Below are 27,662 nucleotides of genomic sequence, written 5' to 3' on the forward strand. Positions count from 1 at the left end.
GCATATGACGGGACATTACACAAAATCAATGTATGCATTTGTCTGAGATACAGTGACTTTGCAATGTTTGCTGCTAAATCACTTGATCAGACAAATGCACACGATACATTGATTTTGTTCAGTGTCCTGTCCTATACACGTAATCAAAAGGGCAGGTGGTAAATACTGGGCCTTTTTACCCTGCACCCTCACCTGCATCCATGTGCCTCTCCTTGCCAGCCCATTATGAAAATAGTGCTACATTTCTGGGAGCAATGACCTTAGTGCAAAGTGCAGAGCAGCGTTAAAAAGTGTGCAAAACATGGCATTTTTTTTTATCAGTTTTTTGCACTTTGAACTCTTCCTAGCACTTGGTAAATGAAGCCTAATAACTCCAAAGACCTGTAGTTTTGACATAACATAGTGGGGTTTAAAGATCAACACAAGTTATTCAAAATGAATAAGTTACAGCGTCTACATGGGGAAGCAGTGTTAGAGTATCTAAAGATATGTTTCCATTTTAAATAAGCAGAACAGGGTTAAAAAGTGAGCAAAACATGGCATTTTTTATCAGTTTTTTGCACTTTGAACTCTTCCTAGCACTTGGTAAATGAGGCCTAATAACTCCAAAGACCTGTAGTTTTGACATAACATAGTGGGGTTTAAAGATCAACACAATTTATTCAAAATGAATAAGTAACAGTGTCTACATGGGGAAGCAGTGTTAGAGTATATAAAGATGTTTCCATTTTAAATAAGTCACCTGAAATTAACACTGTCTAGATCCTTGGGTTAAGCAGTTCTATGGACATGAGGCCCACTCAGAAAACCACAAATTTTCTGTGGTTAAAAGCACGATTGGAAAAAATTTGGAGTAACCACAAAAAATGTCACAAATTCTTTTCTCGGTCATACAAAAATATTGTGGTTGCGATCTGAAAATCAAAAAATTTTCAGATCCGAACGATCGTAAACGCGAAAACCTTTCTAGCTTTAAAATTTCAATGTATGATTTTGGAAGCCTTCCATAGGACTCAATGGCACTCTGCAGATCCAACCTGGCCAAAAGATAGTCACGATACCAAAGCTTGAATGAATTCCAAAATGGTTGTAGTCTTTGCGAAAAATACGACTTTTTAGTGAAAGTTAATGAAAACCACAAAAAAGTTGTGGAATTTTAACGAAAATATCATGGACATAATGAAAAGTTCTTTCATGAATGGGCACCCATGTGTACCGCCAAAAAGAACCCCCTGCAGTCTGCCAGTACACATGGGGCTAACAAATAACGAATCACTTATTGGGCACCCCTAGGCACTTTTTCATTCTTGTATTGATCCCCCATGTAAATGTGGCTCAGGGGTATTAAAGGCTGGGGACCTCTGATAAAGGCTTTTTCTGCCTTTCATAGACTTAGCAGGGCTACAAAATGTAATCATATTGTATTGCTTGCCTCCCATCAAAGGATACATCACAGTATAAATGCATGTACATTGTACCTCCCAGCGACAACAGATGGGGCTTTAAAGAAAGCAGCCTAACTCAGATCAAACAAAAACACATATATATACAAATTTCTGATGCAGGAACATCTTTACGGGCAGGGACCTTGAGAACTGCCTATGCTAAGTGGTGTTCCAGCCAATCAGTGGCATGTGTGTGAAATGCGTGAAATCAGTAATTCCTTAAATGATGAAGGGGTAATCTTTGCCCTGTTTACCAATCAGTTCATTATATACTGTATGTGTATATATCTACTGCACATCCATGGACTTAATTCTGACATTCCTAGCAGAACATAAGTTTGGAACTTAAAGTGGACCCGTCACCCAGACATAAAAAACTGTATAATAAAAGCCCTTTTCAAATTAAACATGTAACCCAAAGTTATTTTTTTTAGTAACACATTCATACCCATTATATAAGCATTTAAAAGTCCCAGCTGTCAATCATATATTGCCTGACCCGCCTCTATGCCTTAGGCATAGAGGTGGGGCAGACAGTTACTTTCACTTTCAATTCAGAATTTCTTAGATGTCACTGCACTCGTCACATTCCCCCTCCCTCCTCACCATCTAATTGTGTAACCAGTGCATGGATATGGGTATCAGGTCCCCCCATACTGGCACAGAAACAAGATTTTAGCAGGATACACAGCTTGCCTTAATAACAGTGTCCACAAAATGGTGCCTGCCTGTTTTCTGCAATTGTGAATTCCAAGGCTGAAGGAAATAAGTTTAAAATAATTTATATAGTGTAAGTGAAGTTTATTTTGCTTGACAAACACAATAGAAAACAATTTGTAATTATTTGTTAGGGTGACAGGTCCCCTTTAAAGAAGGGGGAATGTAAAAAAGTATGTGCACCCACTTTCTGCTTTTCTATAAAAACGTTTGGCTTTGTGGCTTGTTATCCTTTTATTGAAAGATAAAAATGTTGAGGCAATTTCAAATGAACTTTTCTCAGTTTATGCACCCCTAAACCCTTTCCCCCAGCAATATCTGGAATTGGGATTTTTTTACTCCGGTGTACCAAACTATTCAACAGTTGTATTATAGCTAGTTGTATTTACTCTACTGTAAATCTTTCTCCTGTGCAAAAAACAATATGCTTCATGCAAATGCTCAGCAGAATAAGTTCTACCTTCTAGCTGCAATGACAAAACCCTGATCTTTTCAATCCATTTAGCTAATATTGAAAATTTCTTCAATGTTCCTGAGTGCTACTGCACTTTAAATTAAAACTAACTTTGTTAGCAATATGCAGTGGCTAAAACATTAATCCAAGGAGCAGTAACCAACAGCAGCCAATAAGATGATTCCTTTTGGGTGACCAGTAAATGCTTCCTTCTAATTGGTTGGTATGGGTTGCTGCTCCTGGGCAACTTAGTGCCTTTCATTACATAACCCCCTAAGTTGCATAAAGCTGTAAAAGAACTGTTAGAACTGTTTTTCCTGTGCAGTCCTATCATTAGGCCTTGAGTTAATATTAATAAATGAGACTAAATCAAGTTATTTTTTCTATATGAAAAACTTGAATTGGAAACACTTGATCATGTTAATTTGAGGGGGGGGGGGCCTCAATGTGCACAAAAATTACTTGTTCCCTTCATTTTTAAAAGTTTGATTAAAAAATCAAATTATGAAATACATTGGATGTTAAAAAAAATGTATCTCCTTTTGACTCCTGTAAAATGTATTCAATATAATAAATGTCAGATTTATGTACATGGATTATTTCTCTAAGAAGTCACCAGTAATATATTTATCCCTCTGATGCTGGATTTTTCACTCTTACACTTATATAAATCCTAGCGGAGTGGAATAAACTTATCTTGAAATACCTCTTTATCCTCTCCAATTGTGCCGTGGACTTTGCTGTAGTTAACGGGGGCTTCCCAACCCTCCTTTTCGCAAAGGGCTTTATAGAAGGCTGCATTAACTAAGATGCTACTTGTTTTGAAGGGCGACAAAGAAGGTGTTGATAGGATGGGCTTTGTTATGCCAAAGTTAGCAGCCGTCTCATGGAATCGATTCTTCTTCATGCTTAAATCTAGTGTGCCGTTTTCGTCAACTTCAATGTCTGTTGCCTGTAAGATACATTATTTATATAATGTTTTAAAAATCAATGAACAGGTTGCGGTTTGATAATATAGCCATGTGGTGCTTTTAAAGGATAACAGGAAATGCTAGCTTTATTTAAATATATCTGACTTTAAAAGCAGCTTTTTGAATCATATCCCATCAGTTAATGTGTAATTCTTTGCACCAGTTCTGTGTATCCTCATAATGTTCCAGCTTATTCCAAGCAGAATTTAAATAAGATGCTTCAATAATCAACAACAGTTTAGGCAGAAAAGTAATGATAGAATATGAGTTTTATTTTGCTGATCTTTTCCAGCAGTAAAATCCAGATTTTGACCTGGTTTTAGGAAGTGATTATACTGTTACTTCTTTTGCTTGTATTTAGGTTTATGCACTGTATAATTTCATTCATGGCTTATGATCCTCCCCCCTGTTTAGCATGCAATTATCCTGCATGCAAATGATTGCTTTCAGGTCATGATACTAAGGAAAACAAAAAATATTTGATGTTATACCCACAACAAAAATGACAGTGAGATATTTACTTTCACCAAAATCAACTTGATTGATGCAAATAACGTATTAAATCTGCTGTTGATTCTTTTTTGCGCTTAAAATGATAAGAAGTTATGTTCAGTTTGAATAATTATAACACACAATTGCAAGCAGTCATTCAAATCTGTGCAACGGTTTGCAATTATATTGCAATGTATTCAAAATGGCCTAGTACATCAAAGTCATTCCTGGTCCTGAAATACATGGACAAACAATCTCTGTTATGTTTAAGGGCCGTGGTAGACAGGGAGATTAGTCACCCGCGACAAATCTCCCTTGTTGCGGGCAAGGCAACTTTGCGGCGGTGCATATGCCGTCCCACTGGCGATTTACATTCAAACCAGTGGGATGGCATATCGGGGAGATTAGTCACCCGCAACAAGGGAGATTTGTCACGGGCAGCTAATCTCCCCGTCTACCATGGCCCTAAAGGGGAGGGCATTTTTTAGTAGCCTAATGCACAAAATGTCAGAATGTCTTGTATATACTGTATATTTGTAATGGGTGAGTACTGTGCATACCCAAGGCAGGGGTCTCTTGCAGGTAAGTAAAATGGAAGCCTTCTGTTAGATTTTTCCTTGGGCTCTGGCATTTTTTCCTAAAAGGATTACTGGTCTGTGGAAAAAAACCTTAATTCACTAGGTGGGGTTGGCAAACATTTTGGCACCCTCCCCCTCAGTGTAGTACTGACAAAATTGTCCTGATTGATATCTGGTTTGGGTTCATGTCAAATCCAATCTGCATTGGCATATGTCCCCCATATGATTCAATTGTGGATCTGGAAGACAGACATCAAGCTGACTGGGCCACTGACAAAGCTCTACTCCTAATTTTATTATATTTATAAATACAGGTATAGGATCACTTATCAGAAAACCCATTATAAGCTCAGAATTACAGGAAGGCCATCTCCCTTAGAGGAGCAAACTGTGTAGGGAGCACCACACGCACCACAATGTGCAATACTTCTTAGATGTACATCATAATAGAGTAATAAAGTAGAACGGAAGTCATAGCACCCATCACCTCTTTGCTGTGCAATTCTCTTGTTTATTAGCCAGTGTTACCACAATGAACATTTCACTTAGAATCCATTTTAGCAAATAATTCTAGTTTTTAAAGATTATTAATTTTTTCAGTGTAATAATAAAACAGTACCTTGTAGTTGATGGTAACTAATATACATGACTCCATATTGGTGGCAAGACCATTCTATTGGGTTTATTTAATGTGAGGGATGCATCGAATCCACTTTTTCGGATTTGGACAAACTCCTGAATCCTTTCTAAATGATTTGCCCGAATATCGAACCAAATTCTAATTAGCATATGTTAATTAGGTTTTGAGTGGGTTAAATTGTTGTCTATTGCATTGTACATCTAAAAAGAACAGATGTCTTTAAACATCAGAAGCATTTATTGGATAAGAAAGAATTAAACTTCAGTCTAGCTAAAAAAACATTCGTGTTTACGTGACATAAAGGGGCACATTTACTTATTCACGAACGGGCCGAATGCGTCCGATTGCGTTTTTTCCGTAATGATCGGTATTTGGCGATTTTTCGGAAAATTGTCGCGACTTTTTCATTGCCATTCCGAATGTTGCGCAAAATTTGGCGATTTTTTCGTAGCGTTACTACTTGCGCGAAAAGTCGCGACTTTTTCGTAGCCTTTGCGCCGAGTACGAAAGATTCGGATTCATTCAAGCTTCAGTATGGTGACTTTTCTTGGGCCAGGTTGGAGCTGCAGGGTGCCATTGAGCCCTATGGGAGGCTTCCAAAATCATGCTAAGTCTGAAAGTTTCGCCCGCCGCTTACGAGCGCTCAATACGAAAAAGTCGCGACAAGATACGAGTGCATCGTAATGGCTACGAAAAACTTGCGTTTTTTCGCGCAAATCGTATTGGTAACGAAAAAGTCGCAACAATTTCCGAAAAGTCGTAAAGGCGCCGAAAAAATCGCAAAAAATACGAAAACGACGCAAAATGTTCCTTTTCCAACCGGAATTTTTCCAATTCGGATTCGTGGGTTAGTAAATGTGCCCCAAAGTCATGTGATTTTTTTTTTAATCCTGTCAAAAAAGGCTGAATCTTGGCTGAATACCAAACTGAATCCTGCATTCAGTGCATTCCTATTGAATGTTAAAGCAAATTTTAGTAGACTTAATTTATAGGGATCTAAATTACAAAAGGATTCCCTATGCTACAAGCCACAAGTTTCAAGCATTCTGGATAAAAGATTCTATATCTGTGCAATTCAGGAGTATTAGGAGATGAGAGCATTTTTGTTTTACTGTAGATCAGTATGCTTCCACTGTATTAAATAAACCTATAATACATATTATTACAATGTTTTGGTTGCATCTTTCTGTCCTTTCACTAAAACAGTTTAATCTGCTGTGATATTTTTAAGTCCTGAACCTACCACTGAAGATTATCCTAGATAATAACTTGCTAAGAACGTATGCCATCTGCATAATATTAGATGTATTGTACATTAGTATTAATAACCATTAGTTACAGGCATTCTGGATATTAACTATATGAAAACCAACTGCCATCTTAATATCTGAATGTAAAAATCCCTACTTTAAAAAAAAAACGTGGAGTGCTAGAGGCAGAGTTTTAAAGGCAAAAAAATCCAGGTTCCAGCATCTAGCCAACAGCTAGACTGAATTTCTCCAATTCTTTCTTTTTCAATAAATGATTCTGATGTTTAAAGACATCTGATCTTTTTAAATTTACAATACAAAATACAACAATTTAATGTATGCTTTTATTTCATTTTTCTGAGGTATATTTGAGGAAATTTATTTCAGTTTAATCCAGTAAAGTTTTTTTTACTATTTTTTCGATGACTATTTCCTCCCACCACACATCTTGAAGGGTTTTGACTTTATGTCTGATCTACTTGCAGCTGCAAGGTGTGTGAATCAAGTAGTGCATTCAAAGAATTTTGTATGAGCAAACTGGGTTATTTTTTAACTTTTTAAGAATCAAATAAAACCATAAAAAAACTTAGATAACTCGTATTTTTCTCATCATTTTTAACAATCAACAGTCAACAATCTCAAAAAATATTTTAAAAAAATTGATTTGTCTAGTTCAAATTTTCCCTAGGACAGCTCCCATTGACTTTTCTTGACCTTGCAAGCTTTTAGATGCCATTCATTCAGAAGTTGTACATTCAGTTTTTCTGCTTTTTTTTCCCCCAATGTGCAAGGATTGCACTGCGTAGGTTTGGGAAGGGTGCAGAAGCAAGCGTGATTCAGACCCTTACCAAGCTCCCCACCTGGGTTTGCAGATAGCTAGTTACAGCAGTCAATGGTGCAAATTCTGCACCAATTATTAGATACATCTTTTCTCAAGACTTGTAATTAGAATCTTCACTGGTTAACATAATAGCCTTTCACACAAAATAAATTATAGTATATGCTTAAAGCAGCATTGTTTTTGCTAAGTCACATGGAGTAGTTTGGATTTCCCCCAAACAACAGGAAGAAGGAATTACTGAATACCTCAGGAAAATCATTGCTATCTACAGAGACCAGTGTTTAAAAAATTCAGCTCAACTCCCCATAAAAAAATTGGAGCTGTTTTTTTCTCTCTCCTTTTGTTTACTGCATGCAACAATTTCATTTTTTTTTTTTTTGCCAAACCCCTATTCTTGCCAATTGTATAGGCACCTTGCAGATCCACAAAATCTCCAAGCTAAAGGTAGTTTTATATATAGTTATTAAATGTAGTTTATTGATTTAATCATAAAGTGAAAACCAGTTTATTCACAGCTCAGTAACTACTACACCCTCCAGGTTTTTGGATTCTCCTACCTTGGCAGAGAGACTCAGTGGTTTGTTGGACAGGATCTCTGCTGCTGCTTCCCTGCAGCGGGTGGAAAGGTTGAGGATGGCAGCAGCTGCTGCTATGTGGGTGTCTTCACTACACTGACCATAGTTGTAAGAGCTGGCATGGCATGGGCTCTGAGTGTGGGCGCTATGCAGTCGATTGGAAGATTTTGCTGGACTTGTGTGCTGTTTTGCTGTCAAAGAGAGATTTGATTACATGTTACTTATGCAATGTATGATTTTGTTTATAGCTGGTTATAAACAAATTCTTTGTTTCTTTCCCAAAATATGAACCACTGTTATTATAGTGGGAAACAGAAAAAACACATTTAGCATGGATACGTATTAATGTCATTTGCATTTTTTGAAAGGCAAAATTGCAGAAAAGAAACAACTGAACAAATAAAACATTCTTAAGAATGAGATTATGTGCATGTATAGTTTTATCATCATATAAATAGAGCAGTGCATCATGTACCAATCACATAGCATGCCTTTCTTTTAGAAAAGGGTGAAGCTGTGTATGTGCCAGATACTTCAATGATGTCAAAACTATTTTTTTTGCACTTGTATTTGGCATAAATCTTATATATGTCTGGTGTCTGTTAATGTAATATTTAATATACAGCTTTTTATGGGGAGAGTGATTTATTTATTTTAACTAAATTGAGAAAAAAAAATGCAATTTGATATTGTAATTGTTTAAATAAACTTGAAAAATAAAATAGCTTGAGTGTTGAAAATACAGGTATGGGACCTGTTATCCAGAATGCTCGGGACCTGGGGATTTCTGGATAAGGGGTCTTGCCATAATTTGCATCTCTATCTCAATATACAAGTCAACTTGAAAAACATTAAGCTCCCAATAGGATTGTTTGCCTCAATCAAGGATTAATTATATCTTAGCTTGGATCAAGTGCAAGGTTCTATCCTATTATTACAGAGGAAATCATTTTTAAAAATATGAATTAATTGATTAAAATGAAGTATATGGGAGATGGCCTTCCCATAATTCAGAGCTTTCTGGATAATGGGTTTCCGGATGATGAATCCCATACCTGAACATCTCCTATTGAGTTCTATGAAGAGTGGCCAGTTTTGGTTACTGATTTTTTTTCCATATACAAAAATGTAAATACTCAAATCAGGTAAAAAAACATTTTTTGAATTGTAATAAATTTGTCCTTTTGTTTTGCTGGTGGAATAGGTAAGCAAATGGGTAAATGAAAACAGGATGCATAGGCGGTTGGCTTAATAAAACCAAGGTGTTGAAGGCAGCGTCCCTGATTAGTTAAGTCTAGTTTGCTGGTATACTAAGTGATAAGATGTTGAGTACATTTGGGTTACAGTATGCCACCCAGGGTTGTATGTCAGCTTGGGAACAGTGACTCGGAAGAAGTGAAACTTATGTCGGTCTTTGCAGGAATGAGGGAATCTTGCTGACAATCACATAGGGAGCTAGGAATTAGTGCCAACAACACTCACACAGCTGGTGCCACAAAAAAAATTACTGAGGTATCAGGGGTATATAGGGATCGTGGATATAAACTAAAGATTTAGGGGTGGGTCAAAGATTACAGCATTGTGCAATTGTTTAATGAATTGAGTCAAGTAGAATCAAGACTTTTGGACTGAGCTAATTGGGACTAAAGTAATATTATGTTGTATAAATTGTCATAAGTGTGGGCCCTCTCGAACACTGTGGGCTAACCAAATATACCATTGTATTTAATACCATTGTTAAGCTGTGATCAGTATCTTCTGGCGTTTCTCATTTCTGAAAATGGATTTCAATGCAGCATTCTGCTGGAGAAGCTCTATTAACTGATACATTTAAAAAAAAAAAAAAAACAATTTCCCATTACAGTATTGCTTTAACTTTGTAATAAACAGTTGACAGGAAGCAGCAAACCAGTAACTTTGGCTCTATGTCTCAATTAATTTTCTTCAACAGAATCACTGTTGCTATGGCCTCACCATGATAATGCACAGCAGTAATAAGCTATCTGAGATAACATGGAGTTTAAGCACAAGGTAAGACCTGCATCAAAAATCCTGGGGCTCTATGGATGGAACCTTTTGTGTCCCTTAGGGCTCCAGTACTTTCACCTGTGGGAGTTGTAAACAAGGTCTTATTTTTTTCAGATATTGAAATATTTATACTAGTGAAAGGTTAGGACTTACCTCCACTAAAATTAGAATCTTGGCTGTGGACAACTGTAGCAATTGTGTGTTTGCCAAATACTTGTGCATCGAAGCTGGCATAGTCAAATGGAACTTTCCCAAATCTGTCGTGCTCTTTAATAATAGTTGCTCGTGCTGTGGTAAGTGGTTGTGTTGCTCCATATCTGAACTCTGTTACCTCAAGGTGTTTTACACAAGTTGCTCTATATAATTATTTGAATTGAGGGAGAGAAATCAAAATGTCATTAATATCTGACCAGTAAATGTAAGCTGATTCGTTCTTATGGCTTACTAGACTAGTAACAAACTTTGGATCTGTTACATTACATTACTTACAATACTTAAAAGCCTTATACAATGAATATACGAGATAAACGTGCTCTTACATTTGTGTGCATGCTAAAACAGTTAACTTCTCCTCTCCTTAATGCAGCCCCAGTGGTGCCAATTAGCAATCAACAACCATACATGTTGTTTTTCATATACTGTTCAACAATTAATCAATCATCCAATATCATTGACCCAAAAGAGGCAAATGAAACATCTATATTTCTTTCTAACTGCACCTCTAAAGCAGGAAACAAAAAAAAAAATATCCCTTCATAAGCAGAATAAAGTTTGGGATTTTTTTTACATTACCCCGGCAGTTTCACAACAGTTCACACTTCCAGTCATGTACTTTGAAGGATTAACACCTTCATCAATGAGAATCTTGGTACCATTGTGATTGGATCATACCTTCTTACACCTGTCAGTTTCAGCTAACACCTAACTGAACAAGTTCAATGGAACCATTGTGATTGGATGTCTGTGACTCTACTACCATCAAGAGTTTAAATACCGGGGAATTCCCTACCAGTCATTTGAACTGAAGAAGCCACTTGGATGAGTGGTGAAACGTTTTCAAGAAAAACTCAGAAAAGTCCAGTTGTTTTAGACTTAATTCTACTAGATACTGTATATCATGACCTGGATGAATGAGAATCTTCATAGACATACATTACTATATGTAAGGGCTACAGATAGTCCTGGATAGGCTGCCTGACCTAGAAGGTGTCTTACCTCTCTTAAAGATAATAAGGAATCTGTAATCATAACATCTACAGACAGAGTATTCCACATCAACCTCATAGTGAAGGACCATTTTTGTTGCGTCCAATAAAATAATTTTGCTCTAGTTTAAAGGCATGGCCTCTTCTCTTTTGTAAATTTCTGAGAGATAAAAAAAGGTCCCCCACTATTTCTTATATTGCTTTTTAACATATATATTTTATGTCAACAAATTGGCAGGTCTACTGTTGGACCATAAAATAGAAACACTTCTTTGTACACTGGGGCAATAGGGGAAGGAGGAAAAAAAATTTTTGGAGACATGATTCTGATTTTGGAACACTAGTTCACATTCATACAATGGGGCTGATATATTAACATTTGAATCTTAGTTTTACCACAATTCAATGTTTTTGAGCTACTCACAAATTCAAATTTGAATTTCTGACACTCAAATGTTTCAAATTTATTAAGTGCCAAAAACTTGAATGTAAAAGTTCAGCATTTAAAGCTGGAGAGCTCATGCATGTAGAAGTTAATGGGAGTTGTCCTAGCAAAATTCAAGCTAATTTTTCAATCTGAGTTTTTTGAGTTTTCTTTAAGTTGAAAATTATGCAATACAGGTGACAAAACTTGAATTTTGATAAATAGGCCCCTAGTTGTCTGCTAATCAAGTATTTTGGAAGTAGGTATTGGCAAAAAATGAAGGTTACCACTGGCTGAAAGTTTGATGATAATCCATCTGTTCTCTTTTAACATACTGTACCCCTTGCAACCTTTCCTTTTCAACCCTTGGCTTTTCAAATAAATTATGATGTATAGACCATATAGCTTGGAATTCTTATTTTATAGTAGATTGGAAAGAAAATTTATAGGCCATGTAGGCAGATTTTTATTTTTATTTTTACATCTTTGTTTATTGATTTTCAGAAGGAAATAGGGGATACAGAAGGGAAGAGGGAGACATAGGGGGAAAAGTATACAGGAGATATAAGGTTCATATCAAAACATAACATAGTCGGCATCTTATGTTACATCATCTCACAAATAAGTAAGTTTAACATCATCAAACTGGGAGGGGGGTTATGTGGTCCCATTTTGCTCAAATAATTAATCACCACAGTCTTGGCTATTTGGGTCTAGGTATTTTTTACAATGGCAATATTGTATTACGGAAAATGTTTTCATTCAGTGGATTAGCTGGAGAAGTTTTACCAATGGGTTCCAAATTTCCCAGTATTTCTTGCTGTTATTATCGAGTATTGCTGTAATGTCCTCCATTTTTCTTGTCTCTTCCTTAAGCAGTACCCAATCATAGAGTGTAGGAGGTTTGGTTCTTTTCCACCACAGGGATAAGGGCCTTCGCTGCCTGCAGCATATGAATTAATAACTTGTTCTTAATTATTTTATTTGTTTTGGGATCAAAGTGGAAGACTACTTTGGGCAGTAGCTCTGAGTCAATTTTTTCTTGTATAATGATCTCTACCTTTTCTAGGATATTACCCCAATACTTTTCTAGGCTTTTACAGGTGTACCATTTATGGGTAAAGGTGCCTTCTTCAGACTGTTATCTCCAACATTTGTTGAATGAGCTAAGAAAATTTTTTTGTACTCTTACGGGTGTATAGTACCATCTGGACATCAACTTATAATTAATTTCTTGTGTTTTGGAAGCAATGGATTACTTATGGATTGAGTTATGTATTGTTAGGGATATCTTTAATTCTTTTTCCCACGCATGTCTGGGAATTATATTTACACTGTCTGAGGTTAGGTGTCAATAGATTGCGAACATAGGTTTGCTAATGTTTGGTAAGATGATTAGGAGTTTTCCCCACCACCCATGTAGGCAGATTTAACAAAGTTTGGATTTTAGTAGTTTTAGAGTTTTTTTACACCACAAATAAACTAATTTCCAGTAAAACCTTGAATGTCTAGTCACTTACTAATAGGTCCGAATTGAAAAAGCATGAATGAATTCAAATGAGAAATGAAATTGAAAAGAACATAACTGCAAAGATTTCAAGGCTTACATTTTTATAAAAAATTTTGTGGACCTTAATAGATACAAATTAAATAAATTGTTACAATTTGACTAGGACAGTTCCCATTGACTTCTATATGACCTCAACAGCTTTTAGATGGTTATAATTTTACATTTGCATTTTTCCTAGTTTTGACACATAATAAATAGCATTTATTTTTACACAAAAAAAGTTTTAGCACAAAAAACATGAATAGTGGGAAAAATGCAAACAGTTGATTAGTAAATGGCTCCCTTAGTGCATAAAATCAATTCTGCTTTCTATTTGTAACTTTCATGCTAATACTTATTTAGTATAGTTATATATATCTTTATATGTGATTACTACATTATAACTTTATATAGTTAAAGACAATCTTAAACTTAATTCAGTTATCGAGTACTCTTAGTTTCTGTAGTGATGTGTGGGTTGGCCCGATACACAACATTTGCGAGACTTTTATTTATAGGTGCTCGTCTGCCCCATTTGTGACATCATAGATGGATGGGTCGGGCAGGGGTCTATAAACAGAGGGGACTAGCTAGGTTGAGTAGGGTTCGGGCTGGGAGCGGGTGGGTTAGGATAGGGTGAGGGCAACAATAGTATTCTGACCTTATTAAATAACCAGAAAGAATATTTCACCAACAATACATAAGCTAAAAAAAAATAAAAATTGACTTTATTTTATTTGTGGCCCATACCTGTGAATTGGTTCAATATTAGACCCACAGTTGGAAGTTAATTGCTTTTCTTGTGTTTTTGAGAGTTTTTCAGCAGCGGCAATTGGACAACCTGAAAGACTTTTAAAAAGGAAACATTTTAATTTTTATAGTTTTGTTTTAAATAATATGAATAATATCGCTAAAAGGGAGGTAGACTTAACTGAAGCAAGTGCACTACGCAGTCTACACCTTTTTTCAAAATGACATGGCAGTGGTTGCAAATTCTGAACAAGGTATACAGAGATGTTGCTATCATTTAAGTCCTAACAGTCCTTTATAATTTAATTATACAATTAAAGGAGAGCTAAACCCTAAAAATGAATATGACTAAAATGCTCATTTTTACATACTGTACTTACTGCAGCTGCCTAAAATTTAACATCTCAATAGCAGCAATGATCCAGAACTTCAAACTTGTCAGAGGAGCTCCCCATCTTGGAATGTCTGCTCACACTCACATGCTCAGTGCCCTTTGAGCAGCTATTGGGAAGCTAAGCTTAGGGGTTGTCACTAATTATCAAGCAGAAAATAAGGTTTAACTGTCATATAAGCTGATGCTACAGGGCTGATTATTAAATTCTGTTATTCTGCTAATTTCACTGGCTTCTGAGCAGCCAACTAGTAATTATCTGAATTAATTACTAGTCAGTTTTATATTGTGACATTTATATCCTACAGTATATATACAGTATATTGTGCTTCGGTCCCTAAGCTCAGTAAGTGAGAGCAGCACAGAGCATGTGCAGGGAATCAGAAATGAATATGGGGAGCTACTGGGGGCATCTTTGGGGGGCACAGATCTTTCCTGCTAAAGGGTTGTGGGTGCCTTGGGCAGGTACAGAAGCCCAAAACATAATGTACAACATGTCTGCCCTACTTCTTTAGTTAGGCTTTAGTTCTCCGTTAACTTTAAAATTGTTGCATCAAGATAAAATCTATGCTTAAAAACATTTCACAAAGGAAAATATCTTTTGCGTACCTTCTATGTGTATTACGATTGCTGTTTACATGCCCCCTTCCATTGCATCCTGGTGTTGGACACTTTAGAACATTTTCATGCATTGCCAGGACTACAGGGATACATAATATATGATTAAAGTTCATTTAACCAATGTGGTATACATGTTTTTCATTTTTAGGTGTTTACAAAGGTGGTTTCTTGACTATAAAAAAAATATTTTCCATGTACATTGTCTTAATCATTGTTTCAGTAAATAATACTAAAAATTCCCTCCCAAGCATTAGAAAGGAAAGTATATTAAAAATAATTTATTAATGCTCAATCATTTTTTACCAGGTGTTAACAACAGTACCCTCATGATAAAAACACTGCTGAATGTTTTAGATTTAACAATACATCTTCAATGTTGGAATGAATTCATACAGTTAAAAGAAATTCAATTACTTAAGTAATATGGGGAGATTTAGCTTAGCTAAACCTATACATTTTTTGTTTGGTTTCCACAAACTACCTGACTTTTAAAGCAGCCTTTCTCTCTGGGTTAATTATTGAACTTCTGCATGGAACTTGGGAAGGTTGCATAAAAGCAAAATAATTCTAGTGCAAAATCATTGCCCCATATATTGGCCACGATAAATAATTGCATTGATTTCTGTGACAGAAGTTTCTGTTACACATATTGTCCAAACAATTTAAACCAGAGATAAACAAGTAGTGTCCCTCCAGTCCAGATGTCGTTAAAATACAACTACCAGAACCCCACAACAGTCTTCAGCTGTTGGTGATGGTGGGATTTATAGTGAAATAAAGCTGAAGGGCCTTCACTTGTCAAAAATGGTTTATATTGGAACATTAAATCATCCATGTAACTGTTTTAGAGTTGTCCGCACCATTCTTTCCACGTGTAAACATAGGGAAGAAATCTGGATACATTTGAGGAAATATATTGGTTTTCATACTACTAAATCAGAACTGTACGATTTAACCCCTAGAATGCTTACAAATATGCATAATTACATGCTCACTTATGTTTCTTAATTCTTATTACAAGCACCAAAGCTTTGTGTGTGCTAAATGTTAAATCCCTGTAATGGTTCCCTGGAGTGGAATTCCATTGTCACTAGGACGTATTGTGTGCCATCTGTACATGGTTACTACTAGATGTGTATTTCCAACTCCAGATAACAATGGTATTGTTCCTCCCCATGGGAGCCTAAAGAAATCAACACATGAGCACATGACACCCAGCCCCGTCTGCATTTTATAATTATGCCTTAATTAATCAGATGGTTATAAGATATTGCTTAGAATTGCTAAACATTGCTTAAAACTAAGAGAACATTTTGCCTGCACATATTGTACCTACATGATTTTGGTAAGTCCTTGCTTGTTGGCATATTAACTATATCTATTGAATCATTTACTTAAGACTATTTAATGATTAATTATTTTTATTGAATATTTTAGCAGATGAGAAAGAAGTCAGGATAACAACCCACTTAGGGAGAAATTAAAGTAAGCATGGTCTATTTGTATTGTTATTCTCCCCCAAAAAATAAGGTTAATGAATATATGAATTAAATGACTAAATATTTGTTTTATTTCAGTTTAGAATTGTCATTCTTAAATTAATAAGGATATAGAACAGTGTGGAGTCCTATCCCATTCTCCCGATTTGTTATAGGCCTGAACTTAGTGCAAATATATCTGGCCATACATGATGGATATATAGTTATGGAACCTGCTATCTGTAAACCCATCATTATACATGGTACCTACTTTCTATAGGCACTCTAACTTTGTGAGGACAACCAGAAAGACTGCGGTGGTGAGGGTACAATCCTGTTACATGACCTGAGCCATCACATCCTGGAATTGGACATTTTGTCTCCCGTTTTTCAGGACGGGGAGAATCTGTAAAATGTAAAAATGTAATAGACATAAAATGTACTTTATATAAGCTTTTTATATAGTTATCCAGTTGTCTGCAAAGTAAAAGTAATTTTAATATTTTGTTTTATTCAGAGAACAATATATATGAAAGGTCTAAGAAACATGCAATATACATTTGAAAATGTAATATTTTATTGTTCTCTTGCACCAGCCCAGGATAGTATGCTGATTTGCCACAGTATTCCTCCGTGTTCCCAGGAATCTTTTGCACCTCGTCAGATTTGGTGCATATGCAGACCCAAAGTATTCCAATGAGTTTAGGTCTGATCATACACCATGCCTAACCTGTTGCAGAGTATTACTTGGAAAAAAAAACAAAGTGTGTAATTTTTAAGAAAAAACAGACAGTTTATTTGCCTCTGAGAAAGTATGTTTTCTTACTGTTTTCTTACTACCCCGGTACAGTGCAAACTATTTTTTATTCACATTAAAGGCATACAGTGTACCTGACAACAAAAACCATATCAGTTAGAGTAAAACCCACAGGATTTCCATTAAACATTAACCAAACCCTTTATTAACCTAATCTCTCAACCCTAATTGACATGAATTCAGTTTTAAAGCTTGTAGTGATTTAACAACTTCCTGCTTTCAACGCAATTCAATATAAGCATTTTCCAAACTGGGACACATTAAAGCAGCTAATGTTTCTACTTGACAGTCACCTCTTGGGCAGTTACTAAGGAATAGTGAATATTATTAGTGACCCGCCTATATTTGCTAAAATATACAGTTTCTGAACTGAACATAGGTTAAAGTTTTTTCTTATTTCTGTTGGCTGATTCTTTTAAAAAAACCACTAGGCGAATGGCTTTTATGGGTTACTTAACAAGTATCAAACTTAGGACCATACATTACATTAGCCAATTCATGTTTTCTTCCTGCATATCCTGTGTAATTTTTCTAACTTATAGAAAATATACTAATAATCTAAAAATCATGTAGGAGTTTAAGAGGACATTTCCCTGTCAAATAAATATGCAGCAATACAACCACAATTCTGTTAACCCCTTCCTCATTGCTAGTTACACATCAGTTACACAAAGCTGGAAGACATGTCAATGTTTGAAAATTTTGAATTTACTGATCAATTATCCAATTGTGGGGCTTTCAGTGGACTATTTGGATGTTCTATTGTGTGATTCCATTAGATTACAGTCAGTATTTCTGGACTGAAGTCCTGCTGTGCTAACAAAACTGACATGGTTTGCACATCTTTTCTGCAAGGTCCAGTTGCTCCATTTGGCTATTTAATCACCAATATGTGGCCAAATCATATGCAGTCTGTTTGCTCATCCCTCTTTTATATTTTTATTTATTAAATTAACACATAAACAATTCCGAACATCAAGTAACATTTACACACAGTGATATTTAGGAATTTAGTGTTACCATAATTCTCTAAATTTATATCATTGGTTTCAGGAGTATTTTTATTTACTCCGATAGTGATATCTAGCATAACAGTTTCAGCTGTAGAGCATATAAAATAGCAAAAAATGGAAGAAAAAGAGAGAAAGTTACATCTAACTAATGGTTATAAACAATGCTATTGAGTTAAGAAGGTTACGTTCTACTCAGATCATTAAAAGATAAGTAGGAAGAGTCCCTCCAAACCTATAAACTATCCACAGTTGCCACACATCCATATATTGGATATTTATCTAATGCAATACTAGTTAACGTCTCTCTTTTATATATTTCTAATACAATTAGAATTATCTTATATTGTATCTTAAACTACTTTTAATTATTTTTTTAAGTGTAATTGCCGAGTTCTATCAGACTGTACTTTGACAGGGCCTGAACCCCTGAACAATGTAGGTCTCTATAAAAATATATTGCATAAAACAGCTCATACTGTATGTAAAATCCTGTTTAATCTAAATAAACAACTTTCATAAAAATATACTTTTTAGTAGTATGTTCCACTGGGTTATCTTAAGCTGGCCATACACGTGGCGATCTCACGATGTTTCGTACGACCGTCGGTCGCACGAAACATCGTCAGATCCGCCACACACCATTCAGGGCTGAATCGGCAGTTAAGGAGGTAGAAACAATAGGATTTCTACCTCCTTCTGCCGATTCAGCTCTGAAGGGAGAATTTTGGTCAGGCGCCTTCTATGGTGCCCGATCAAAATTTTCTAACTTGGCCGATCGGCGAGCCGACCGATTTCAGCAGCTTCCTGCGATATCGGTCGGCTCGCTGACATGCCATACACGCACCGATTATCGTACGAAACGAGGTTTCGTACGATAATATCGGTGCGTGTATGGCCACCTTTAGGGCTGCCCCCTGGGATTATAGGATTCAGGGTGTACACAAACAAACCAAGGGCACACATACATGGTAAAATTACCCAATTAATGGACAAAGTTCTGACTTTTACACTTCTTACTGTTACTGTTAGAGCTGCACTATTTCCTGTCAGGTGATCTCTGAGGGTGCACACATATTATCACAAAATGGTGGCTCAAGTAAAAACATACAAAAGGGCAATATTTATTAATAGATTCTTTAATAGGTAAATGTTATATAAACTATCTGTTGGCTAAGTATTTATTCTGAAGGTATTATTTTCCTTTACCTAGGCTTTCTTTTGCCTATGTAGTAGAACCTGTCATCTGCAAGATGAACTTTCTTTCTGGCATTTGAATATTGTATTATTATAACAGTTTTATTTATGATGAACAATCAATGCAGTACCAATCCTTCACTAACTGCAATGTCATTACTGATGACAAGGAAATGGATTATTTTTTTTTTTAACTAACTAAAAAAATTAAACAAAGTCTTACTTTTGTTGCTATAGATTTGTCTTCCAGTTATGTCAATGATTTTTGTTTGTCTTCTTTCTCTTGCTAAATGTTCCAGAAGAAACATATCTAGTTCCTTGTATGTGCTGTGAACCATGTGACCTTGCTCTGCTTGTAAGGCTATTGCTTGTTCAAGCAGAGTCAAGCTCCCTTTTGTGTTATTTAAATCGACAGATTCTTCCTTCAAAGCAGAAAGACATTTATCATCCTCTTCATTTTCAAGCTTGGAATGTTGGGTTTTGCGATCTTCTTGTTCTGTTGCTTGTATTACCGAGTTACTTTGTGTTTCACAGACATCTCCCTTATCTGTGCTTCTTTTTTTAAAATCCACAGTGGGGTTGATTTTCATCTTTTTACTGTATTCATCTGGTGAATGATCATTTGCATTCATTTCTTCAGAGAAACTGGAAGAACTGTCCCACCCATTTTCAGTAATTTCACAATTACTATTAGTGTCATCAGCTGAAAATGCTTGGTGATCTTTGTGTTTGGACGGCTGGTCACAATAACTCTCTTGTGCATCATCAGTATCTGCTTTTACTGATTGAGTTCCACTGTCATTAATGATATCATTCAATGGATTCATTATTGTTTCTTTTGCTGCATTCCTTAATATTGATGCATTGGACATAATATCTTGATAGCAATGTTTTTCCTCTGTTGAATGACATTCCACTCTAGCTGATTGCAAAACCATGCCTCCTACATAAAAATAAACAATTTTGTTTAAGAAAGAATACATATTATGGTTATTTAAAAAGTACTGCATTTTTAACAACAAGAAGCAAGATTCATTCATTTTCAAACTTTAGGGAAAAAGCGAGATCAAGGGATTAAAAAAGTCACAAAACCTATGTTCTTTTTTTCAAGAAGGTGTCTTTATGCTCAAGCACTAGCATATTTGAGAAAAAATTCAGACACATTTTGTCCTGGAAAAAAATGCATACAAATGAAAATCACACTACATTGTTTAATAAATGTCAGGTGCACACGATGGTGCTTCCAATCTTTTCAGCACTGGTGTGGTAGCATCACTGAGTAGGTTCAAATACTTCATGCCTGTTCCTTTTGAAAATACATAAAAAGTATATGCAAAGGGAATTTGCAGTGTTTTAATGTGTGTGCTTAAAGAATTTGTCAATACAGCTTATACCCATACATATACGATGATTAAATGCAAACCTATAGAGCAGAAACGTTAGCATTAGATGAAATGGAAATCAGAGACTGGTATGTTGTATAATTCTTTTGAAATTATCTTTTTTTTTATAGTTTCATTTTTTATTGTTTTTTAACACAAAAATAGGGGGAAGAAGGGAGAGGGGAGAGAGGGAAAAAGGAGGGGAGCAACGGAGGTACATGACTTTTGCCACGATTCAAGTTACATATTTAGTGCGAACAGCTTTACAGAAGGCGAACAGTACAGTATTTGTGTGTTATGACACTGTTGGAATAGTATCACAGTAAATATGTTAAGCCCAGTTGGCATAGCCATATATACGAGGTATAAGGATTGGTTAGGTGGGATCTTCATGTCCCATCGGGTATACCAGGGTTTAGTTCCAGCCATGGTGACCAAATTCTCTCAAACTTCAGGGGGCACCCACGGGCTTCATAAGTGACTCTAATAGAGGGTAGGGCTGCATTAACGAGGGTTTGCCATATTTTCGCAGAGGGTACATTAGTGCCCAACCAATTTTTTATCACTACTTTCCTGGCATAGTATAGGATAGTTTGGTATAGGGATCTAGTTTTGTTAAGTGGCACAAGATCCTCAATCTGGCCTAGCAGGCACACCTCTGGCGTGCATAGGTTGGGAAGCCCCAGGTTATCTGCCATGTATTTTGTTACCTTAGACAAGTATTTTAGAATTGGTGGACATTCCCAGGCAAGGTGTAGGAAGGAGGACCCTGGTTTGTGACATCTGGGGCATGTGGCCTCGGGGTTGCGTCCAAGTTTTTGCAGTTTAAGGGGGGTTGAAATTATCTTTAACCTAACAACAAGCCATTGAATTAAATAGAGGCTTCCTTTAAAATGTCTCTTATAGTACAAGTAGTAAAAAAATTTGTAGAAATAGAACAACATTGAGTAGGATTTTATGAGCAATTTGTACCCACATAAAAATCCAACCAAAGAACCTTCAGATAAAAGGTATTGTATATAAAAGAGTTGTGAAATACTGAGAGAATGGCACATTGATACTAAGGGGCTCATTTACATATTTTATTTTAAACTTGATTAAAAAAAATTTCGAAAAAGTTGCAGAGAAAAAAAAACGCTGCAATTTTTCCGAGATTTACTATGTGTCTAAATGCCTAGAAATCCGAATTCTACAATTCACCAGATTAAACTTGCCAAGTTCATGTAGATGTCAATGGCAAATGCCCCTTCCCTTTCCTTGAAGTTTTTTCTTTTGTCTCAAAACTTTACAGATTGTGCTGAGTTTTGTCCAAAAATCCTGACTTTTTCTAATTGTCACAGCGATAGTTCGATAAAATTGGGATTTTCACAGTGACAATTAGAAAGTGTAGAGTTTTTTCAGACTTCTCGCAGGCACTTTTCTTTTTTTAGTAAATATTAGATATTCAGGAAAACCAGTCGAATTTGGAAATAAAAAAAAGATGAGAAATTATGGAGTTTTAGTAAATCTGTAACTCAGACTTAGGGGTTAAGCCTGATCTGTGATCATGGCAATAGGCATTCACTTTTTCTTGTAAAAAAAAAAAAAAGGGGAGCATAATATCTTCCTTTTCTAATAGGAAGACAAGATCCCTCCACTATATTCTGAGAGAAATCAAAGCAACGTTCTTTTAGTTTGAACATTACCTGGAATAGTCTTGAATTTTGTAACACTGAATGGCTTGGCAGTACATGCATAAAGTACTGATTTTCCAAGCATATACCAAATTCTGATTCCTATATTTGGAAGCGTTAGTAGTTTATGTGCATTTTTGCTTTTTTTAAATTTGTTTATTAGACATTTTTAATGCAAGTGACATCTAAAAATGCTTTCATGGCATGATTACCAATTAAAACATAGTGAGACTAAAAAAACAGAAAATTATGATGGTTTTCAGTGTTTTTGTGAAAAATAGAACAAAGCAAATCTTGTTTTTTTATTACTTTCTATTACTGGTTATGTAGCTGGCAAACTTTAATAAATACTTCAATTTGTGTTAATTATTATGCTTCTCTCAAAAACTACAATATGAACCAGGAAAAATGGAGAAAAGCAGCAGGTAGCAGATACCGGATGAGAGGGTATAATGATAGAAGACAATATAGCTTTTATGCTCCACTGCAATCCTTATAAACAGCACCATAGAGAAGGGCACTCAGGAAAAAAAGTCTACATAATGTATCTTTCTTGTAATTATCCCCCTAAAATCAACATCGGACTGCCAGGATCAAGTAAATATTGTCATAGTAACTAAAAGCATTTTTGGAAGAAGTCACAACACTGGCCCCTTTAATAACTTTGATTATAGATGGCGTTCCTTTGTTTGGATGTATTCACTATAAACCAAAAAAAAAAATGTAACATTTTACATCCTAGAAAACAAGCTGCACAAAAAGCTGCATATCATTTCATACAATGGTCTATCATCTCCTGATTTCACATCCAACAAACTCCAGTTTTAAATAATAAATTAAACATAGTCTAAAATGCAAATGAAGTTTTTCTCAATAACACCGCAAGCTATTGAGAGAAAGTGTAAAGGGTTATGATAATTTTAAAGTATTATGAACTGCAGAAAACAAATAAAAAGCATTTTCCGTGAATATGCTCAATTCATTGAACTATTCTCTCAATCCACTTAACTACCCACATGTGTACAATAATGATTTATAGACATTATGCCTAATTATGCATATTTGGGCTGTGTTAAAGTGCCTAACAAAAGCTCTAGAAAGCAACAATTACCTCTGTTGCTTGGTTACATAGTTTAAAATATTCCTATTAAGTGCAGATTACAGGGGGGTAAAAATGCACATGTGTGGCCCAATGTATTTCACTTTACTGCTGCCAAACAGTTACACATTTGGGCCATTTCCAACTTACCTAATGTTTAGTTCAACTGTTTGTTATATGTTGAAAGAAAATATTTATTAATTATACCTATGAAAATGGAGTCACATGGTGAGCGATAGCTTATATTTTATGAACACAGATTTTTAGAAGGGTCGATCAAAGCGCACATTCCCCACTTTTAAAGAAATCCCACTGTTTTACTTCCACTGTAAGCTGAATCCAAAATTTTACATGCTGATTAAATGAAGCATAAACAATGAGTCCAATATCTTCACTGGTTGCTCGCAAATACTATATATTTATCTTTCTCAGTTCTCTGTTTTCCATAGAATTCAATGCCTGTTTGTTATTTTAAATGCATCACAACTTCAAAAACTTGTCTTTTCAGTTGATTAAATGGAGAGATATTTATTAACTACCACAATAATTATTATATTACCACTTAAAGAAATAAAGGAAAATTCTGTTCCATTTAAGAATATATAAAGCAAATCATTTTAACATTATACTGCATGGGGAAGAGAATGCATATTGACCAAACAAATGCCCCATCTAGATAAAAAAATGACTTATTTCAATATAGTGGCTTTACAGGACAGATAGACCTGTGTTTAGCGACAGCAGTAGATATGAAGAAAACTGCATGACCTATGAAAAGTTTGGCAATTTTGTTTGAGTACAGACAGCAAAGAGCAGAATTTTAGAATATTCAAAGCATACCAACAAGATATAAATGAATCACTAGGCCAAACTTACCCACTGTGTTACCACACTTTTTTTTCAAAAGTTTGAAACTTGGAAAGTCTGATTTATCCTCATTGTCTTCATCAAAGTCTTCCCTTGGATCATAGTGTTGAGGTTTCATTAGCAGAGATTTCCTTTTGTTGACAGGCGCAGTCGAACATGGTTCTAGCAATTTCCTCTTTTTAGACATTGTGCAGTTGTAAGCGCTAGTTTGAAAAACAGGAGCAATGATAAAAACCACAATTTGTCCTATGATATATATATTTTACAACAGATGGTACAATATCAAGCAAGACGTAGTAGATTTTTTTTTAAAAAAATTACATATTTTATTAAAAAACAAATCATTTTATTAGTAGGCCAACTTTTTTTTTATGTTTTGTCCATTAAATTTGATCAAATTCATTTTTATTTTTGCCTCTTGAGAAGAGATATTGGCTGCTGGGTAGGAGTGAAAAGTGTGTATTAGGATGAGAAGAGTCGTAGAGTCAAATACAGCTTCCAGAGGGCATGAGGAAGGGGAAGTGGGATAATAGTGAAAGGGATTGGTGTTTTATTTTTAAAGAAGGAAAATAGAAAACAGATTCACTAATCCTGCTACAAGGAAAAAGTTCAACCAGAAAAAGGGGTCTCTCTCAGAATCACTTTTAATTATAACAATATTTTACCACAAGTTTTTTTTTCATAACTGGGATACCAGTGGTTCAGTATTTAACCCACAGGATTCTGTCTCAGGGAGGCCTGAGGTATTTTGATATTGGCAGCTGTTTGGTCAACTCCTTATGGTTTTGAGTCAATTCAGCCACCTGCATCTCAGACAGCAAATCCTCTGCTAGAGTAATATGTTCCTGAAAAATACTGTGTGCATCACTATGAATAACTGGAAAATAGATAGATGTGTTAAAGACCTAGTTGGGATTCTACAGATATCTCCAAAAATACCATGTGCACTGAAGCAAATGGTAATTACAGAACTTCTTTTGCTGCCTGTACCAAGTGAGCTGTGTGTAAAGAGTATTGTGGCACATCCCTGGTTCTTGTTTCCTTGTTCAGGCTCCTGACTGCTTCTAGCCTTGTTCCAGTCCTGTTTCTATTCCTGTCTCTAGTCCTTTTCTTGTTCTGGTCCTTTTTGACTTCTGTTCCAGTCCTATTCCTGCTCCGGTCCTGTTCCTGCCCAGACAACTTTGCCCTCTTTGTTTTGTCCCTGACTTTTTGCCCGCTCCAGCCTTCCCAGACTTTGGGAACTTCAAGCAACAATTACTTACAAAAGCACAACTATCCACTAAAAATGATCAACATGACCTATAGGTAACTTTTAATGTGCATTAATATTTTGAAGAGTAGTTTTTTAAAATCCAGCATGAAGTGCCAAATGCAGCACTGGTGGGTGCATTGCAGCCCTGTCTGCAATCAAAGTAGGTGAAGGGGGCACCTACATGCCACTCTCCACCCACCCCTCATGAATACAGGGCTGGTGAAGGCAGACAGCACTCTTTTCATCTGGGAATGCAGGTCTTTGTACACTATTTTGAATTGCAGTGTCCTGCATTGGAAAACATGGCAGAATGGACTCATTTATGCACCCCCACTGGATTTGGAAAGGATAAAGAGGTACATTTTTCAAATGAAGGAATCTAAAAGGATCCCCAGCAGTTCAGTATTTTCCCTATGTATCATGTATTTCAGGCAGCCAGAAAATTAGCAAAGCAGATAGATGTATCAGTTCGGCAGTATGTGTTTTTTAATAAAAAGTGGATCACGGTTCTGCTCTGTGGAGAGTTAGTTTACAAACTGCAAGGAAGTATTAAGTATTCAGACAATTTGAAGGGCTTCAGTGTTAAAAACAGTTGATAAATATGAAATAGTTTTACTGAGCAGTAACTGTTATTAACAAACTAAATTACCATTTATATACAAACTAAATACAGAAATCAAGGAAATTCCTGAAAACAAAATCTTAAATTGATGAGAAATATTAGAACTAGACTGGCTGTCAATAAGTTTAAATCCCCTAATATATTAAATATAAATATTTAAACTTGGACAGTATTCAATACTGTTAATCAGCTTATGTTTCTTTATTTTCTATTGCGTGTTTGTGATCTATTTGGATGAATATTGAAAGTTCCTGGATACATTTATATTTTCTCCAGTAATTAACTGCAGAGATTTCAGTACAATTCTGTAAAATCAAACAATGGACTGCTGATGTGCTGTCATGGAGACCAAAACGTTCTCTATAGATGTTCACTACTGTCACATTTCTAGCATCGCTAGTAATTGGATTCAATTACAGTTTTTCAAGGGCTAAGCAAGTCAGACAACTTTTATTTGCGCTAGTTAAAAAGAACCGACCCAAGGGTGTAAAATAGATTTTATCAGTCCAACTCTGACAATACAAATAGGTAACAATTTTGACAACTACTTAATATGCCATGTAAACAGACTTTTCAATGTTTACACCAATTTAGACAGAGTATCTGCTTCCAACAAAAATAGTGATATACTGCACCTTTAAAATATGTACTGGTTAAAAAAAATCCCTGATATGAACAAAGCTTTATGCATATAAAAAAGAATATAGCCTAAGGATCATTTTTGGAGCAAATCAGTTTTAGCATAACAAAAAAACAATGATACAGGGCAGACTTTGGACTGGCACAGCACAACACTGTTGAATGGTTGCACTGATTATGTTTGGCATTCAGATTTGATTTAGATGTGGCCAGTATGTGTTGTCAAGTAAACAAGCCAAGGTGCCATCAATTGCACATATATCTGATTAGCATAAGGCTGCAAGGTATGTACTATGCAGTGGAACAGTAAGCAGCTTCCGATGTGCTAATTCTTTCTAAAACCTTTTTAGGTTTAAGCACATAATCTGCACAACTGCAGTAATAGATAGGCACAAGTGCAAGATGAAGTAAAAGCTACTACTTATAAATATAGCACTGTGTTCTGATGGAAGAATTGTGCCCAAAGCAAGAGCCAAACACTTTTTTTTCTAATCGACAAAGTTCTTAGCATCTATTTGAAGAAGGCTACATGAATATTATTCCAGAATGAAGAACCAGTAAGTGTTGAAGGCAATGTCAAAACCACATAATACCACTCTGCCACACAGTAATGACAGTGCCAATGACATTCACATCATTCACATAGCCTATGGCTATTGTAGCATCACCTGGTAGCTCATGATAATGAAAGTATA

The 27,662-nt window shown here is 35.6% G+C and overlaps 1 protein-coding gene across 2 annotated transcripts in view; it reads right to left on the bottom strand.

Annotated features, from left to right (window-relative positions):
- The window catches only part of st18 (ST18 C2H2C-type zinc finger transcription factor), a 102,247-nt gene that overhangs the window by 15,707 nt on the left and 58,878 nt on the right, over positions 1–27,662 (bottom strand). For both annotated transcript variants that reach the window (XM_031904430.1, XM_018094894.2), the window contains exons 4-11: positions 24,464–24,657; positions 19,657–20,376; positions 16,681–16,815; positions 14,920–15,010; positions 13,920–14,018; positions 10,145–10,347; positions 7,946–8,154; positions 3,323–3,568 (exon numbers count right to left, since the gene is read on the bottom strand). In XM_031904430.1, the coding sequence (XP_031760290.1) occupies positions 3,323–3,568; positions 7,946–8,154; positions 10,145–10,347; positions 13,920–14,018; positions 14,920–15,010; positions 16,681–16,815; positions 19,657–20,376; positions 24,464–24,657 (1,897 nt within the window). The remainder of the gene's footprint in view (positions 1–3,322; positions 3,569–7,945; positions 8,155–10,144; positions 10,348–13,919; positions 14,019–14,919; positions 15,011–16,680; positions 16,816–19,656; positions 20,377–24,463; positions 24,658–27,662) is intronic.

This window comes from Xenopus tropicalis, chromosome 6 (assembly GCF_000004195.4).
Source record: "Xenopus tropicalis strain Nigerian chromosome 6, UCB_Xtro_10.0, whole genome shotgun sequence".
Taxonomy (NCBI): Eukaryota; Metazoa; Chordata; class Amphibia; order Anura; family Pipidae; genus Xenopus; species Xenopus tropicalis.